We start from the raw sequence: 19,140 nt of genomic DNA, 5'->3' as shown, positions 1-19,140 counted from the left end.
TTTGATTTCACAGAAGTGTGATTGACTTGGAGTTACATTGTGTTGTTTAAGTGTTCCCTTTATTTTTTTGAGCAGTATATATATATATATATATATATATATATATATATATATAAATCACTGCAGCAGTTCCAGATGTTGTTCTTTTCTTCTTTCAGAAGGAAAAGCTTTGATCCCTGTGGTGGTGCACCACAATTCCCAGCAAGCAGCACAGAACCTCTGTGCACGCAGTCACCATCTAGAATAGCTGCCTGCAAAGAGGTTCAGCCCTTTTCTGTGCTGATATAGCGCTGCCATTGGCTGGAGAGTTGTTCCAGCCAATCGCAGCGCAGGCAGGAGACCCCAAACACTGGTGTCCCTTACCTGACCTCAGGGGAGACAGGTGCTGACTAGTTCAGCACCGGTCACCCCTGTATAACCCCCTACAGCTCCATAAATGGTTAAAAAAATGATCTGGAGCTGTGATGGGCCGGTCTGCATAAACGGGCCAATGGCAGCGATCGGGGCTGCAGGGGGAGGGAAATACCTCCCTATGCCATTGGTAAAGATGGCTGCATGCCGTGCAGAGCAGCCATCATACCCCGGTCTCTGAGCGATTTCGTTCAGTCAGGGACCGGGTGTACATCGCTGGGATTTCAGACACAGTCTGCAGCACCGTACAGTTACGGCGCTGGTATCCTATGGGTTAACTACCTTTACATTCCCAAATTGTCTGTGCCCAACTCTGTCTGCGTGCACTATATTAGATATGGATATTACTAATTTCAGTCACATGGGATTACTAATTTAGTACCCCTATGTGTCTCAAAACAGTACTTATTAATTTAATCAATTTAGCTACCAATTGTCCTTAAAATTAACAACCCAATCGTGCCTCACGTCAGTAATTCACATAATCCTTATTTGCCCCACTTTAACCCCATGTGCCTTGCATTAGACATATTGGGGTTTGTAATATGAGGAATTATTTAGGTTAGGATAAGACATTGCAGGCAAGGTGCAGATGTTTTCTATTATTAATTATTGTTAATGGCTGCACAGCCTTGTAGGTTTCCCTACAAAATCACACTGCCATTTAGGCCTCATGCACACAACCGTAGTTTGGGTCCATGTGGCAGATCCGCCTATTATAGAAGATGTCCGCTTTGTGAACAATAATAGGCATTTCTACTGATGGCAGTGAGAACATTGCAGACAGCACATCGCCGGTATCAGTATTCTGCAGATCCGTGATTTGCGGACCACAAAATGGATACTGTCCTGTGCATGAGGCTCAGCAATAAGCAAGCAATTGGCAATCAATTTTAATAAATAATAGGGAAAAAAACTGGCTTGCTTGCTCATGTGGTTTGCAGACACAGGTGAGCTCACCTTTACAAAAAGTAGGAGAGCACTCCTGGTATACAGTGCATAGTGCACAGTATGACGGTTCATACTGCAAGTAACAATATCCACAATACATAAGAAGCTACTGAGAAGGAAGGAAAATGGACAAACCTCTGAAAGAAATACCCCAGACGTTACCCATTGGAAGAAGATTAAGAAACATTTTTACATTTATTTCACTTTCGTTAGAAAGAGCATTCATAAATTTACAAAGCACTAGTCGAACATGCCCTGATATCGCTGTTTCTCCTTTGCCCGGGAAGCACTGATGGCGGAGTCTGCCAGGTGTAGATAATGTCTGATGTTTGTATCTATGAAACAAAATGATGGAAATTTTTTTTTTTAAATTTGCTTTTCAGTGCAAAAAAAGGAAACTGTGAAATAATGACATTTCTTGTAACTAGTACAGAATAAATATTCGGTATATAAACAATATTTAACCCCTTAGTGACCACTAATATGCCTTTTCACTAACAAACATATGGGTTTTAGCTAAACAGCTGGCTTTACATGTACCCAAAATGGTGCAATAAAAACTAGAACTTGTCCTGCATAAAGTAAGACCTCATACAAGTACATTGATGAAAAAACTAAAAAGTCATAGCTCTTGAAATGCAATTTAAAAAAAATGTGCGTGGTCACTAAGGGGTTTTGAACCTCCAGATAGGTCATCAATAGCAGTTCGGTGGGGGGGCGTCAAACACTCAGCATGCCCATGGATCAGCTGAAAACAGAAGGCTGTGTCCACTGTGTAGTGGCCGTGCTGACCTACTGCAACCCAACTCCCATTCACTTGATGTTGGTGAAACATTAGCACAGTTGTTTCTGCCCTCCCATTCACGTCAATGGTAGCGGAGCTGCAGTAGGCCAGCACAGCCACTACACAGTGGAAGGAGCCTCTAAACAAATCAGGCGCAGATATTGAAGTCCACGCCAGCTACAGGCTGGCATAGACTTCAGCTATAACTCCCGCCACTTTCTGGTGAAAGTTATAGTACATTTTCCGGGCGGCAAAAAGCCATGCCCCCTTTTATTGGCGCTTCAAAAAAAGTGCAGAAATGCTCAAAAAGTTGCAAAATATGGTGCACACATGGCGTGTGCCATAATCTGACTTTTTCTTACACCACAATAGCAGCGTAAAGAGCTTAATGTCAGTCATTGCATTTATTACCAAAGCACTCTGGACTCACATTGAGTCTTGAACAGAGACTTCGGCTGACATAGTAGACACTGTAGGACTCTGGTTCTCAGACCGCAAGTCACATGATGCACCGGCGGCTGTGAATGGATGTGCTTCAATGCAGTATCCTATTCATTGTGTAGTTTACAAATGGGGGTAACCAAAAAAAAAAAAAAAGTGTTTCTTTAAACATTTAACACATCCACATTTTGAATTGGAATACAATGTACGGTCTACTGTTTTGTACAGTATATAGTGTATACAAAAGATCTGATATGAAACAGACCTCAGGAGGCCAAACTGAAGCTATAGGAGTACATGAAAAATAGGAGAATAACAAATCTAATTTTCTTTACACCCAACTATATCAGTTCTGTAACTTATATGACATCGGCCTATTTCCCAGTGCTGCACAGATTGCGCTCACATCACTCCGTCCCAGACTGGCCTCCTTCAATAGGCCAGTATTGTAAGCCAAAACCAGGAACAGAACCTGCAAAGAAAAAGTATAATGGAAAGCTTTGCGCCTCGTGTAGCTTCCACTGCTTCTGGCTTAAAAACAGTAATATAAAATACTGTTGTGTGAATGATTTCTAATCTTATTTCTATACGATCAACATGCTCACACGAGTGTGGGAAGAAAAAACCTGCACAAAACATTCAAAGTCAAGAAACAGACATGCATATCAGTAGGTGGATGCACTCTGAGGGACTTGATTCAGACACACATTACATAGATGTCTATTCATTTGAATGTGCTCTTCTATAGCCAGCAGGACTGGGACCTTAACGTGGTCCTGGAAAATAAGTCTTAGGCCCCTTTCACACGGGCTTTGTGGGAAAATGTGCGGGTGCGTTACGGGAACACCCGCGATTTTTCCGCGCGAGTGAAAAACATTGTAATGCGTTTTGCACTCGTGTGAGAAAAATCGCGCATGTTTGGTACCCAAACCCGAACTTCTTCACAGAAGTTCGGGCTTGGGATCGGGGTTCTGTAGATTGTATTATTTTCCCTTATAACATGGTTATAAGGGAAAATAATAGCATTCTGAATACAGAATGCTTAGTACAATAGCGCTGGAGGGGTTAAAAAAAATATATATTTAACTCACCTTAATCCACTTGTTCGCGCAGCCGGCATCTCCTTCTGTCTTTAAGTGTGAGCAATAGGACCTTTGATGATGTCACTGCGTTCATCACATGATCCATCACCATGGTGATGGATCATGTGATGAGCGTAGTGACGTCATCAAAGGTCCTATTGCTCACAGTTAAAGACAGAACAGATGCCGGCTGCGCGAACAAGTGGATTAAGGTGAGTTAAATTTTTTTTATTTTTTTAACCCCTCCAGCGCTAGTTTACTATGCATTCTGTATTTAGAATGCTATTATTTTCCCTTATAACCATGTTATAAGGGAAAATAATGATCGGGTCTCCATCCCGATAGTCTCCTAGCAACCGTGCGTGAAAATCGCACCGCATCCGCTTCTGGATGCTTGCGATTTTCACGGAACCCCATTCACTTCTATGGGGCCTGCATTGCGTGAAAAACGCACAATATAGAGCATGCTGCGATTTTCACGCAATGCACAAGTGATGCGTGAAAATCACCGCTCATGTGAACAGCCCCATAGAAATGAATGGGTCGGTATTCAGTGCGTGTGCAATGCGTTCAACTCACGCATCGCATCCGCGCGGAATACTCGCCCTTCGTGAAAGGGGCCTTAAAGTTAGAGGTGTCAGCAATACCACAGTGCAGCACAAAATACCTTCCCAGAAGCCGTCCCTCTGTGGTGGCCATCAACAGCTGCCACCTTCTGTCCTCCTGTTCTAACTGTCTCTAATTAAGTTATGGAGCAGGGGACTTAGGAGGTGAGATGCAGGTCACAGCACCAAGCCAGCACTACCTTCAGCATGCTGCCTGCACTTCCCCTAGTAATAACCACTATAGTGCCCCCTGTAGTATGCTTCCCAAATGGCCAAGGAAAGAAGAAGAAAAAAAATAACTATACCCGAGTCCGTTCCAAGTCTCCACCTCAGATGCAGGCCACCGGTCTGAGACAACTGTGTCCTTCCCCCATGTATACGCTGCCTCATATAGTGGCCTATAAAGGTGAACAATAGGGCAGGGAGCCACTGGCTCCCATGCCCTTCTGCAATATTAAACTGTATCACTCTTCTGAGGACAGCGCTACAATTGTGAGCAGGGCTCAGGTGGCAACCTGGCCATCAGCCCATGGGGAAATTTCCCTGTAGGGCCAATTTGCCCCCGATAGCCAATATATAAAGAAACAGCGGCAGAATCCTACCTTTGGGTAGATGGTTAGCAGCTTTTGTTAAATAGCTGTGGGCTGTTGTATAGTCTTTCAGGTGATAGCTGGAGACACCAGCACGGTATAACGCCTTCACATTATCCGCCTGTATTTTTAGAGTCTGTAGACTGTATTCATAAACACGTTCATATTTTGGTGGTTGATTCTGCAGGAGACATGCTGAAATACAGAAAGACTGCTTAAGAATGGGGGGATATTGCATCTTTCATGCTTGTCAGTTTTTGTCTCAGTTTGATATGGTACCTGCTAAATTATTATAACAGTCTGCTTGAAGATTTTTCAGCGTCTCCATCTGCTGAGGTGTAAGTTCAGCTGAAGGAGGGCCCAGTCCAGGCAGAGGATTAAGTAAATGAGGGTCTAGGCTACGAAGCTGGAGGAGGGCACGGTGATACAGACCCACAGCCTCACGGATGCGCTGTTCAGAGTAGCACGTGTTGCCCTGAGACTTGAATAAACTTGCCTGTGAGAGACGCTGTTCAACAGTTCCATCCTAGGGAACAAATAATAAAGAAAGAATAAAAAAGGGCATAGAAATACTATTCATTTGCGTACATTGCAATAAATCTAGTATTGAAAAAGAAAAAAAATACATTTTAAAAGCTCCTGAAACAAACAATCCTTGTATGACGCGCACATCCTTATTCAGGTTCCCTCCAGCTAGGAAACTGCTGGTATAGTGGGGCTATTCTTACATGGCATCTGTCAGCAGATTTGAACTTGTGAAACTGGCTGACCAGTTACATGTGCGCTTGGCAGCTGAAGGCATCCGTGTTGGTCCCATGTTTTTTGACGGTGTTCACCTGAGGAGTTAGGTCATGTGATATTTTTATAGAGACGGTTGATACGGACTCAGCGATACCCAATATGTCTTTTTTTTTTTAACTTTATTTAAGGAAAAGGATGCTTTTTTTTTATTTTCACTTGAAACTTTAACAACTTTTTTTTTTTTACTTCTTTTTTAACTTTTGTTTTTTGTCCCACTCTGGGACTTCAACTTTTGGGGGTCTGATCCCCTTTACAATGCATCACAATACTTCTGTATTGTGATGCAGTGGCTGAAAGTGTATTACACAGTGTAATACACTTCAGCTAGCTTGCCTGTGAGATCCAGGGGGCTGGATCTCACAGGCTGTCACGGAAGGCAGCCACGATGCCTAAGGAAGCAGCGCGGGGATCCGATGGCAGTTCTATCCCTGCACGGACATCAAGGGTTAATGTGCCGGCATCTGTGTTTTCACCGATGGCGGCGCATACAGCAGGGGTCCGGCTATCAGTAAATGCTGGACCCCTGCGGCGGATCGGGCGCAGCTCCTGCACCGCCCGATCAGCCCGCCATGCATTTACAGCGGAATGCGGTCTGGCACTGCTTTCCCTGGCGTACATATACGGCAAAATGCATTAAGGGGTTAAAGGAATTGTCCCATGAAAATATTGGATTACACTTACCGGTAATCAATTTTATTTGAGCGTATGACAGCACCCCTGGAGAGACTGGCTCCTCCTCTGGACAGGAAACAGGAACCAGAACGCCTTTTTAAAAGAGGGGTCCTCCCCTCCACCTCCAGTCCTTTCTCAAGAACTAAGAAACATAACATCTTAACTTTTTTTTTTAATGAACTGCAGGGATATTTTGGGATCGGTTTTAATTTATTGATTAATAATTGTGTCCCTCTTAGGCCCCTTTCACACGGGCGAGTATTCCGCGCGGATGCGATGCGCGAGTTGAACGCATTGCACCCGCACTGAATCCGGACCCATTCATTTCTATGGGGCTGTTCACATGAGTGGTGATTTTCACGCATCACTTGTGCGTTGCGTGAAAATCGCAGCATGCTCTATATGCTGCGTTTTTCACGCAACGCAGTCCCCATAGAAGTGAATGGGGTTGCGTGAAAAAATCGCAAGCATCCACGGATGCGGTGCGATTTTCACGCACGGTTGCTAGGAGACGATCGGGATGGAGACCTGATCATTATTATTTCCCCTTATAACATGGGAAAATAATAGCATTCTGAATACAGAATGCATAGTAAAATAGCGCTGGAGGGGTTAAAAAAAAGAAATATATATATTTAACTCACCTTAATCCAGGACCTGTGGTGACGTCACTCCGGTCATCACATGATCCATCACATGATCTTTTACCATGGTGATGGATCATGTGATGACCGGAGTGACGTCACCACAGGTCCTGTTGCTGCACACAGCTAAGATGAAGACAGAAGGAGATGCCGGCTGCGCGATCAAGTGGATTAAGGGGAGTTAAAAAAATATTTTTTAACCCCTCCAGCGCTATTTTACTATGCATTCTGTATTCAGAATGCTATTATTTTCCCTTAAATATAATACAATCTACAGAACACCGATCCCAAGCCCGAACTTCTGTGAAGAAGTTCGGGTTTGGGTACCAAACATGCGCGATTTTTCTCACGCGAGTGCAAAACGCATTATAATGTTTTGCACTCGCGCGGAAAAATCGTGCATGTTCCCGCACCTTTTCCCGCAACGCCCATCTGAAAGAGGCCTTCTTACGACTCTTGTGGATTTATTGGCCATTTTTAGTTTTTAAGTTTATATATTTTTACCAGTATGTGTTAATATGTACTCAGCTTATAAATAAATGGTCTCTCAGAGTGATTACAATAGTGGAGTGCCGATCTCTCATTTTTCATTGAATTTTTACGTAAGTGATAGGGTGAGTCACTAAGATCAGTGCAACCATTCCATACATTATACAGGTGAGCCACCCTACTGTGATATATTTTACTTATATATATTTTTTTTTTCCGTAAATACTTCCCTCTTTTTGGGGGGGATGGGAATTAACTGGGTGCTGTCATAGGCTAAAAAAAAAAAAAACGATTAACGGTAAGTGTAATCCAATATTTCTCTTTCACCTATGACAGCACCCCTGAAGAATAGGCAAGAATTCTTTCTAGGGCGGGACTACAGCCTGCAGCACCTTACGGCCAAAGGAAAGACCCTCATTAGAGGGTAGCTGTAGCCTATAATGCCTAAAAAAAAGTATGAGGAGAACTCCAGGTAGCTGCTCTACAAATCTGCTCAATTGAAGCTGAAGCTCTCTCTGCCCATGATGTGGAGACTGAGCTTGTACAGTGAGCCCCAAACCCCGAGGGCGGAACTAGTCCCTTAGAAGAGTAAGCTAAGGCAATGGCCTGTCTGATCCACCTAGCAATGATCTGAGAAGAGTCAGCAGAACCCTTCTTAGCTCCCTGAAACAAAAGCAGCAGACGAGAGGAGGCTCTCCAAGGCTGAGTAACCTTCAGATATTGTAAAATACACCTCCTAACGTCTAGGCAATGGAACTCTGATTCTCTCTCATTCTTAGGAGAGGCACAGAAGGAAGGTAGCACTATCTCCGGAAAGCGGTGAAAATGAGAAGAGACTTTTGGTAAAAAAGAAGGATCAGGAGAAATCACTACCCGATCCTCCAAGAAATAGGGGGGGGGGGGGGGAATCAGCAGAGAGTGCACTGATCTCACTAACCCTTTTAGCCGAGGTAATGGAAAGCAGAAAAGCAAGCTTTAGGGAAAGCATCTTAGGGGAGATACGATCAATCGGCTCAAAGGGGTCAGAAGAGAGTGCAGAGAGTACCAAGTTTAAATCCCAAGGAGAGGTTTTGACCTTAGAGACTGGTGATAACCTGCAGATAGCTGTAACAAAAATCTTGATCCAGGGATGAACTGCTAGTCTAAACTCAAACAAGGCACTTAATGCCGATATCTGGACTTTTAAAGTACTAGGCTTGAGTTTTTTCTTCCAACCTTCCTGCAAGAATTCTAGCACTAGCGGAATGTCAGGAACCTCTAGCATATCCACTGGTCTATTGGCGAATCTAAAAAAGGCCCTCCAAACTCTAAGGTAGATCTCAGAAGTACCCTCTTCCGACTGGCCAACAGAGTGTTAACTACCTCTTCAGAATGACTACTTTTTAAAATCTCCCTCTTAAGAGCCAAGCAGTCAGATGTAGATTTTTTACTTCTGGGTGAAAGACTGGACCTTGAGACAGAAGCTACTGAGACTCCAGAATTGACATCCTGCGGTGCCAGGAGAACCAAACTCTTCTCGGCCAGAAGGAGGCTATAACTATTACAGTGGCCTCCTCCTCTCTGATCTTTTTGAGAACCCTCGGTAACATGTTTAGGGGGGGAAAGGCATAGAGATGTCCCTGTCTCTAAAATTGAGACAATGTGTCCACCGCTTTCGGATGTTCCCCTGGAGATAGGGAATAGAAAACTTCTACCTTTCTGTTTGATCTGGTGGCAAAAAGATCTATCTCCGGAATCCCCCATAATGCTGTGACCTGGTTGAAAACCCTCTGATCTAGGGACCACTCACCCTGGCTTAGGTGGTGACGACTGAAGAAGTCCGCTTTCACATTGTCCGAGCCCTTGAGATGCACCGCAGAAAGAAGATAGAGAAGCCTCTGCCAGACTGAATATCTGATGGGTAAGGGACATGAAGCCCTGAGCTCTTGTAAAGATCTACTCGGACAACACAACAGCCGTAGCCTATATCAATCGGCAGGGAGGTACATTTCTGCCCCTGATAACTGGAAGACTCTGTTCCAGGGATAACTTGATCGCATTTAATTCCCCGAAATTGTGAGACTGGGATAAGGCTCTGCTGTCCCAGCTCCCCTGCAACAGAAGGTACTCCCCAACCGGATGGACTCGCATGTGTAGTCAAAGGAACAACCGCTTCTCTGATCCATGGAACTCCTTTTTGAAGATTCTCTAAATTCATCCACCACCTCAAGGGGCTCAGAGTCCGAGGAGATAGAGATATCTCTGAGTCCAGCGAGAGTATAAATCTGTCCCATTCCTGTAAAATCTGAAGTTGTAGAATTCTTAAAAGATATGGGGCCCATATTACTCCTGGAATCGCAGCCGTCATGAGGACCAACACAGACATGGCCTCTCTTAGGGTGACAGACGGGTGCGAGTGAATGTGTTGGACACTGGACTTGATTTATAAGGCCTTCTGAAGGGGCAACAGACACTGAGCTATTCCATCAGGTCTCAAACCACCGTCTAGTTTCTTCCCTATCCACCATAAGGGCAACTTCTTGGATACGTTCTACTTTCTAGTAGGGTTGGGCGATATACCGGTATCACGATATACCGCGGTATTAAAAAAACTGCGATATGGGTTTCCTAATCACCGCAGTATTTTGTGACGTCATAGAAGCGGTCATGTGCGCTGACCGCTTCTAAATCTGCGTCCGCCCGCCCCAGCATGAACCGATACTGGACATTTGCAGAGTACTTGTACTCGGGGACATTTGCACGATACCTGCTGGCCGCTTACGGCGGCGCTCTTAGCAGTTCGGCGTGGGGGAAGGAATTCTGTGACTCGCATTCCCAGCACCCGACCTCTGAGAGGACGCTGTGATCCGCGCAATTAACCCCTCAATGCGCCGCACAGACAGAAGAAGGAGCGCCCGGCGGCCACAGCGCACGTGAGTATAATGCTGCTCACTAACATACCATGGCAGCCAGGACTTCAGTAGCGTCTTGGCTGCCATGGTAACCGATCGGAGCCCCAGCATTACACTGCTGGGACTCCGATCGGAACTGGCCACTGCCAGCAATGATGGGAGGGGGACCCTGTGGCCACTGCCACCAATGATTAATACTGGGGGGGCGGGGGTTGAGTTACCAGAGGGGGCTGATAAGAGGGAGAGGCTGGGGGGCACATGAGAGGCTGGGGGGCTGATCAGAGGCTGGGGGCTGTTTTTTGGACTTTTGGTTGGTCAGTGGTCACAAAATAAATGTGTTATTTAATTGTTATAATTGGTATCGGTGAGTACTTAAATAAGAGTATCGGTACTCGGTCTAAAAAAAAAATGGTATTGGGACATCCCTACTATAAACCACTCGTTCTGGTACAGAATTAACCCTGTAATGTTTTTGTTGTTACTAGAAGTCAGTCGACTAGTTACAGATACCCGAAATGGTGAAAAATGACATATAAAAGTATAACAATTAACGTCTCCTTGTGGCTGCCTGGCTACCCCCATACAGTGGAACGTCTCCTTGTGGCTGCCCCCATACAGTGGAACGTCTCCTTGTGGCTGCCCCCATACAGTGGAACATCTCCTTGTGGCTGCCCCCATACAGTGGAACGTCTCCTTGTGGCTGCCCCCATACAGTGGAACGTCTCCTTGTGGCTGCCCCCATACAGTGGAACGACTCCTTGTGGCTGCCCCCATACATACAGTGGAACTTCTCCTTGTGGCCCCAAGTGTTTTTTTCTTCTAAATGGGCATTTATCGCGATATACATCGTTATCCCGATAAATTTCTTAATATTGCTATCGTGGGAATATTTTTGATATCGTCCAACCCTACTTCCTAGTTTCCAATGATTTTAGACAAATAAACCAAGAAGCCACCCCCCCCCCCCCCCCACAAGAAACACAATCTTAAACCGTTCGAGAAAGCAGCCATCAAAAATTTACAAACTAACACGAGTATAATAATAAGAAATGCGGACAAAGGAGGTGGGATCATAATTCAGAACAGAGAGGAGTATATAAAGGAAGCTGTTAATATACTTTCAGATAAAAATTATTATTTACCGCTCCACAACGACCCATCAAGTCAAGACAAAGACGAGTTTGAGAGACTAATAAAATCAGCGGAAACAGTCTTAGATAAAAAGGAAAAATAATATATCCTTGTAAAAGAGGCAACTCTTGCTACCTTTTATCACCTCCCCAAAATTCACAAGGACCTAAAAAATCCCCCCGGTAGACCCATTATCTCTGGGGTGTCCTCTCTCACTAGGAATCTCTCCCACTATATCGACATACATCTTCAAAAATATGTCCTTAAGGCTACTTTCACACTTGCGGCAGGACGGATCCAACAAGCTGTTCACCATGTCGGATCCGTCCTGCGGCTATTTCGCCGGACTGCCGCTCCGTCCCCATTGACTATAATGGGGAAGGGGGCGGAGCTCCGGCGCAGCACGGCGGTGCACGGTGAAAGGCCGCCAGACTAAAATTACTGCATGTCAGGCTTTTTAGTCCGGCGGCTTTCGCCGTGCACCACCGGAGCTCCACCCCCGTCCCCATTATAGTCAATGGGGACGGAGCGGCGGTCCGGTGGCACGGCGAAATAGCCGCAGGACGGATCCGACATGGTGAACAGCCTGTCGGATCCGTCCTGCCGCAAGTGTGAAAGTACCCTAATTTAAAATCACATCTAAAAAAGATTCCACATCCCTAATAACATCTATAAAAGATATAAAATGGAAAAACTGCTATTATTGGCTGACCTTAGATGTATCAGCCCTAATACACAAATATATCTCATGATTTAGGGCTCAAATGTGTATCCACCTTCCTAAACAATGACCAGGAAATGCCTTTACAACAGAAAACCTTCATCATTAAAAAGGTATGGAATTCATCCTCACCCACAAGGTCTTTACATTTCTAGACCAGATCTATAAACAGGTACGGGGGACCGCGATGGGGACGCGTTTCGCACCGAGCTTTGCAAATTTGTTCATGGGAGTGTTTGAAGAATGTTTTATATACCAATCAAAGTTCTGGCCCAAAAACATCATCTATTTTAAAAGATATATTGATGATCTTATCTTCATCTGGGATGGCGAGCAGTCTACAATAGAAGATTTCATTTCCCACCTTAACACCAACTGGGGCATCTCTTTCATAGGAACATATGACAAGAAGAAAGTAGAATTCCTCGACATAGAGATTTTTATCCAAGATAACAAAATCAAAACCCGTACCTTTTTCAAAAAGGTAGCCTAGCAACAGCTATCTTGATTTTGGCAGTACACATTATAGGAAACGCAAGTCGAATGTTCCATTTAGTCAGTTCAAACGACTTCGGCGTAACTGCACACTAGATACGGACTTCACTTCACAATTCGATACCCTTACATCTAGGTTTAACCAGAAGGGGTATCCAAGCAATATCATTATGGGCACCAGAGAAATAGCATCCAAACTCACACAATTAGAATGTCTAGCCCCAGCTCAGAAAATAGGGGTGAACGCTGATACCACTTCCTATTGCTTTAATTTCATAACATACAATCAGAACCATAATGCTATAAAAGCTACATTAGGAAAACACTGGCACATCCTGAAAAGGGATCAGATACTCAGCCAAATCATTCCAGAGATGCCCCGTTTCACCTATAGAAGAGCGAAAACTCTGAAAAACATTCTGGTGCCCAGCAAATTAAGATCAGCAACATCTCCTACTAACGATCAGGACCAGGACACTAGGGCCCCCACAGGCAGCTTCAAATGCGGCCACCAAAGATGCTTATGTTGCATTAGTATTTACCAAAGATAGTCTTTTCACAGTCGAACCAATGGAGACTCCTTCTTAATCCAACACCATTTATCCTGTAACTCAAATCATGTAATTTATTTGCTCGAGTGCCCATGCCACCTACAATACGTAGGCCGTACCATCCAGACTCTGCGCAACAGATTTAACAAACATCGTTCCAATATAAGAAATATATGAAGCACAGCGTGTCCAGAAATGCGGCCGTACACCATGAAGGCAATGCTGTCGGGTTTTCTGTAACACCCATTGAACAAATTCCAATGCATTTCCAAAAAGACGTCCAATACATCAGACGACGTGAGATGTATTGGATTTTAACTCAATAGCCTCAATCCCTATGGCCTGAATGAGGCCTTCGAAATCAATCTATAAAGCAGATTGTGTCTGTACTAGGATACAGACATATATTGAGATGGGGTGCTGCGCCAGATGACCTGGCCTCCACAGTCACCGGACCTGAACCCAATCTAGATGGTTTGGGGTGAGCTGGACCGCAGAGTGAAGGCAAAAGGGCCAACAAGTGCTAAGCATCTCTGGGAACTCCTTCAAGACTGTTGGAAGACCATTTCAGGGGACTACCTCTTGAAGCTCATCAAGAGAATGCCAAGAGTGTGCAAAGCAGTAATCAAAGCAAAAGGTGGCTACTTTAAAGAACCTAGAATATGACATATTTTCAGTTGTTTCACACTTGTTTGTTATGTATATAATTCCACATGTGTTAATTCATAGTTTTGATGCCTTCATAGTCATGAAAATAAAGAAAACTCTTTAAATGAGAAGGTGTGTCCAAACTTTTGGTCTGTACTGTATATATATTCTACAGAATACGTTCTCCGTGGATTTTTACATGATTTTTTTATATATGGATTTTTATCATCCCCTAAAATAATCTTTTTAGGAAAAATCTTATTTTTATATATATTTTTTATTATGTCATTTTATGCAGACAATGTACATATATGTAACTGTATACAGATATGCACTAACTAACCATATCTGGACAAACCATATGAGGACAATCCTGAATTCGATCCTATGGGCTACGCCTCTTGACTATTAGCATCCCAGGACAAGGGATCATGTGACCGCACAGATGTGATCACGTGACACCCTACGTCACCTGTGGACGTTCCCACAAACTACAGCCGCCGGCACAGAGTTGAAGACCGAGCATGCGCCCATTCACAAACCAGGTCTTGTGGCGACTGGCCTCTCCCCCTGCTTTTCTTTCTACATGGGGAAGGAGGCGATCACTTGAGGATGCTGTTACTTCCGGTCCCCCGGGTCATGTGATCGCTTACCTCTGCGATCACATGACCGAAAGGCTTATACATATAGAAGAATCTTTTGAGCTGTATTATTATGAATAAAACTCACTTTCTATTAATTCCATAAGCGATCATGTGTACAGATGATATGAATAGCCCCTCAGTGTTTGATTTGAAGAATCCAGTTTGTAACTTGTATGTAACCTGGATGACACCTGAGGGCGGCTCCTCCTCCAGGGGGTGTCACCCAGGTACATCCTTTTGGCGTTTTTTTTTATATGTTTCATCTATAAATACTAGCCTGTGCATTATATTTATTGTATTATTGTGAAACCTGATGAAGCGGAAATCCTAATCCCCGAAACGCGTCGTTTCTATTAATTAAGAAGAATACATCTATTAAGATCGTCTCCAGCGGTGATTTCGCGCCGAAGCAGAACCCTTCTTTTTCCTCTTATCTAAAAGGTAGTCAAGTACTGGGCCAAACAAAAACTCACCTTGACATGGGATAGCGCAAAGCTTAGCTTAGAGGAAGCGTCCCCATTCCAGCCTTTTAGCCAAATAGTATAAGAATAAGGCGGCTCTCTATGACCCAAAAAGATGGAATAAGGTGCTCAATCCAGACAAAGCGTACCCAACGCTTGTGGTAGGGATAAAGTAAGAGAAAGTAGAGGGATGGCACTCAAAACATTTGTGTTGTATGGATGAATATATTTATTATGGGGTGGCTAAATACGCCTGATGTAGTAAAAACTGGTATGATATTCAGAAAAATATATCAAAATTATAAAAAATACATATATGTAATATCAATGTAAAAGAGCAAATTGTAATAGCAGCAGATCAATTGCATAAAATCCTGTTGGAAAAAGAAGGGGGATAAAAGTCCTAAAAATCTGTAAAAGAACCTGTTGGAAAAATACAGTCTCAGGTTGTGATGTCTGGTGGAAAAAGTTGATAACGTATCCTAGTATACAATGTCCTAGTATACCATAAGATAAATGTCAATTATCCTGATATATCATAAAATATCAATTTGTGAGGAAATCCTGCTGAATTAAGGGAGAAAAGGAAGGAATGTCTTTGTAAACCTGTAGGGAGAAAGTCCAGTCTCATACTATGCCCTACGGGCAGAGTTGGATAAGGCCGAAGCCCTGGCGGAGAATCTTAAGGAATCCGCAGAGGCATTAGCCAAAAAAATCTAGTGCATTGTTTATAATGGGGAAGGAGGTAAGCAACTGCTCCCTAGGGGTACTCCCTTTAATGTGGGCCTCTAACTCTCCCATCCACACCTTTAGGGACCTAGCGACAGAGGTAGCAGCATAGCCTGAGACTCCCAGGCTATGAGCTGTGCACTACGATTGGCCAGCGCTGCAGCAAGAGACAACCCTAATACAAAAACTCTGCCCTGTACAACAGAGGGAGCTGCACACACCGGAGCCTATACCGGGCGAACGGAGCGGCGCCCAGACATACTAGTAAGTGCAGGGGGACCCCTGGGCGCCGCTCTGCCAACTGATATACACTCACCTAAAGAATTATTAGGAACACCTGTTCTATTTCTCATTAATGCAATTATCTAGTCAACCAATCATATGGCAGTTGCTTCAATGCATTTAGGGGGGTGGTCCTGGTCAAGACAATCTCCTGAACTCCAAACTGAATGTCAGAATGGGAAAGAAAGGTGATTTAAGCAATTTTGAGCGTGGCATAGTTGTTGGTGCCAGACGGGCCGGTCTGAGTATTTCACAATCTGCTCAGTTACTGGGATTTTCACGCACAACCATTTCTAGGGTTTACAAAGAATGGTGTGAAAAGGGAAAAACATCCAGTATGCGGCAGTCCTGTGGGCAAAAATGCCTTGTGGATGCTAGAGGTCAGAGGAGAATGGGCCGACTGATTCAAGCTGATAGAAGAGCAACGTTGACTGAAATAACCACTCGTTACAACCGAGGTATGCAGCAAAGCATTTGTGAAGCCACAACACGCACAACCTTGAGGCGGATGGGCTACAACAGCAGAAGACCCCACCGGGTACCACTCATCTCCACTACAAATAGGAAAAAGAGGCTACAATTTGCACGAGCTCACCAAAATTGGACTGTTGAAGACTGGAAAAATGTTGCCTGGTCTGATGAGTCTCGATTTCTGTTGAGACATTCAAATGGTAGAGTCCGAATTTGGCATAAACAGAATGAGAACATGTATCCATCATGCCTTGTTACCACTGTGCAGGCTGGTGGTGGTGGTGTAATGGTGTGGGGGATGTTTTCTGGGCCCTTAGTGCCAATTGGGCATCGTTTAAATGCCACGGGCTACCTGAGCATTGTTTCTGACCATGTCCATCCCTTCATGACCACCATGTACCCATCCTCTGATGGCTACTTCCAGCAGGATAATGCACCATGTCACAAAGCTTGAATCATTTCAAATTGGTTTCTTGAACATGACAATTAGTTCACTGTACTAAAATGGCCCCCACAGTCACCAGATCTCAACCCAATAGAGCATCTTTGGGATGTGGTGGAACGGGAGCTTCGTGCCCTGGATGTGCATCCCTCAAATCTCCATCAACTGCAAGATGCTATCCTATCAATATGGGCCAACATTTCTAAAGAATGCTATCAGCACCTTGTTGAATCAATGCCACGTAGAATTAAGGCAGTTCTGAAGGCAAAAGGGGGTCCAACACCGTATTAGTATGGTGTTCCTAATAATTCTTTAGGTGAGTGTAGTTAGTTTTTAAACTTGTGAAAGGTCCTCTTTAAAGGCTGCTGCAGAGGCCTCCAAATTTTTCTTTAAAGAGGACCTTTCACTAGAATAAAAAATCGAAACTAAGTATTGAATTGTCTGTTGCTATGTTATTTATGACTGTTTGTACATGAACCCCAATTGTAAAACGCTGGGGAATATGTTGGCGCTATATAAATAAAGATTATTGGTTGCTATGAGCAGCTAAGAGTTTTCTTTAGCACCAGTTTTGATAAATCTTAATATTTTTTATGGACAGATTGATAAACCACAATGGGTCTAATTTATCAGAACTGTCTAACAGAAAACTGTTGCCCACAGAACCAATCAGAGCTCACCTTTTATTTCTTAAAGTGTCCTAAAAAAAATGAAAGGTGAGCTCTGATTGGTTGCTATGGGCAACAGCTTTCCCATTAGACAGTTCTGATAAATGAGACCGTGACTGATTAAGGTTGAACCCCTGCTCTGTATTGCTGACAGGGGCCTAAATCTCTCAAAATCCTGTTCTATTGCTGGGTGACATGAACCCCCTTTTGCCGTGAATGAACCCCTGCTGTGCCTGGGTGACTGGGGCCTAAATCTCTCAAAATCCTCTGTTGTATTGCTGGGTGACATGAACCCCCTTTTGCCGTGAATGAACCCCTGCTCTGCACTCCTGACAGGGGCCTAAATCTCTCAAAATCCTCTTCTGTCTGGATCCGGCACCGTCGGCCCCATTAACTATAATAGGGATCGGCGGAGAACTGGTCGATTCTCAGTGTATTTACCGAGTTGCGACCAGATCTCTGCTGGTCCCCATTACAGTTAATGGGACCGGCAGTGACGGATCTGGCAGGCCCACATAACACATGTGTGAAACAAGCCTTAGCAGTCATTAGTGTGAGCCAGAAAATGATGATAATCACAATCATCTGCTCAAGTCCCAACGGCCACAAAAACCCCATGGACACTGGAAAACAGTGCTGTATTCTTACAGACTGTCAGGAATGTGTGGCCGGGTGGCAGCCCTGATGCATGGGTTCTACACTGACTGCTCAGAACTGGCCCCCGGATGTGGAGATTTACCAAACTGTCTGTTACCAATAACAACCAAGCAAAGGGCTTTTAAACATGCAAGCTGTGCTTGGTTGCTATGGGCAACACAGAGATATAACTGCCCCAACGTTGACTTGTATGGAGCACAGGACGGACCCTCCTCCTGAACTACAGCTGGGCCTACACGGACTAATGATGGAGGGGCTGTCACCTACTTCCTCATGACGGCGAGCAGCTGGATAGATAAAACCGGTCAGGTACCGCAGCTGACCGGCCGTGTTCTGCACTCTACCTGCTCAGCCATAGTCCTCTCCCACAAACATGCTGCTCCAGCTTCACTTTGAGCCGGCAGCTAGTCACGTGACACCATATTTAAATAACTTTATTGATATCTCACACAGCCTCCACCACGCATCAATAAAACGCGGCGGCGGCAGACTGAGAAAGCGCGCGCCGCCCTGTATGGATTGCGGTGCATGCAGCAGATAGCGATACCACTGCGGCTCTAGGCGCAGGGGATTCGCCCTCACACGCGTGCACAGCTCTCTGCCTCTTTAATGATTCCACATTTATGAAATTACCAAACGCCGCGCAATTGGAGTAACGCCACAGACCCGACAAATCAGACTGCGCCACGTCACTGCGCCCCTGCCGTCAATCAAAGACCATGAAAAAGGGCGGGAACGGTCACCTGACAATCAGAGAGCCAATGCCCGCCAGGTCTAACTATTGTACTCCGGGGGGAGGGGCCACTCCCTGTTTCAACGCTCTGAGGGCGGAGCATCTCCCAGATTCACTAATTACGACACGTTTAACTGATTAGCATA

The 19,140-nt window shown here is 44.6% G+C and overlaps 1 protein-coding gene across 1 annotated transcript; it reads right to left on the bottom strand.

The window, feature by feature from the left end:
* Positions 1-1,319: 1,319 nt before the first annotated feature.
* TTC9C (tetratricopeptide repeat domain 9C) lies at positions 1,320-18,688 on the bottom strand. The gene is made up of 4 exons (XM_040409657.1): positions 18,606-18,688; positions 5,144-5,390; positions 4,877-5,059; positions 1,320-1,697 (listed from the first exon to the last, which is right to left on the bottom strand). The coding sequence occupies exons 1-4, from the start codon at positions 18,615-18,617 to the stop codon at positions 1,603-1,605; spliced, it is 537 nt and encodes a 178-aa protein (XP_040265591.1). The 5' UTR covers positions 18,618-18,688; the 3' UTR covers positions 1,320-1,602.
* Positions 18,689-19,140: the final 452 nt, after the last annotated feature.

This window comes from Bufo bufo, chromosome 10, assembly GCF_905171765.1.
Source record: "Bufo bufo chromosome 10, aBufBuf1.1, whole genome shotgun sequence".
Lineage (NCBI taxonomy): Eukaryota > Metazoa > Chordata > Amphibia > Anura > Bufonidae > Bufo > Bufo bufo.
This window is presented reverse-complemented; position numbering and strand designations above follow the sequence as displayed.

Bases quoted from the DNA above. Each gene is read 5' to 3' on its own strand.
- TTC9C (XM_040409657.1), bottom strand. The intron at 5,060-5,143 runs GTACCATATCAA...TCTGTATTTCAG, and splicing joins CTGTTATAATAATTTAGCAG to CATGTCTCCTGCAGAATCAA. The intron at 1,698-4,876 runs GTAGGATTCTGC...TTTGTTTCATAG, and splicing joins TGCTAACCATCTACCCAAAG to ATACAAACATCAGACATTAT.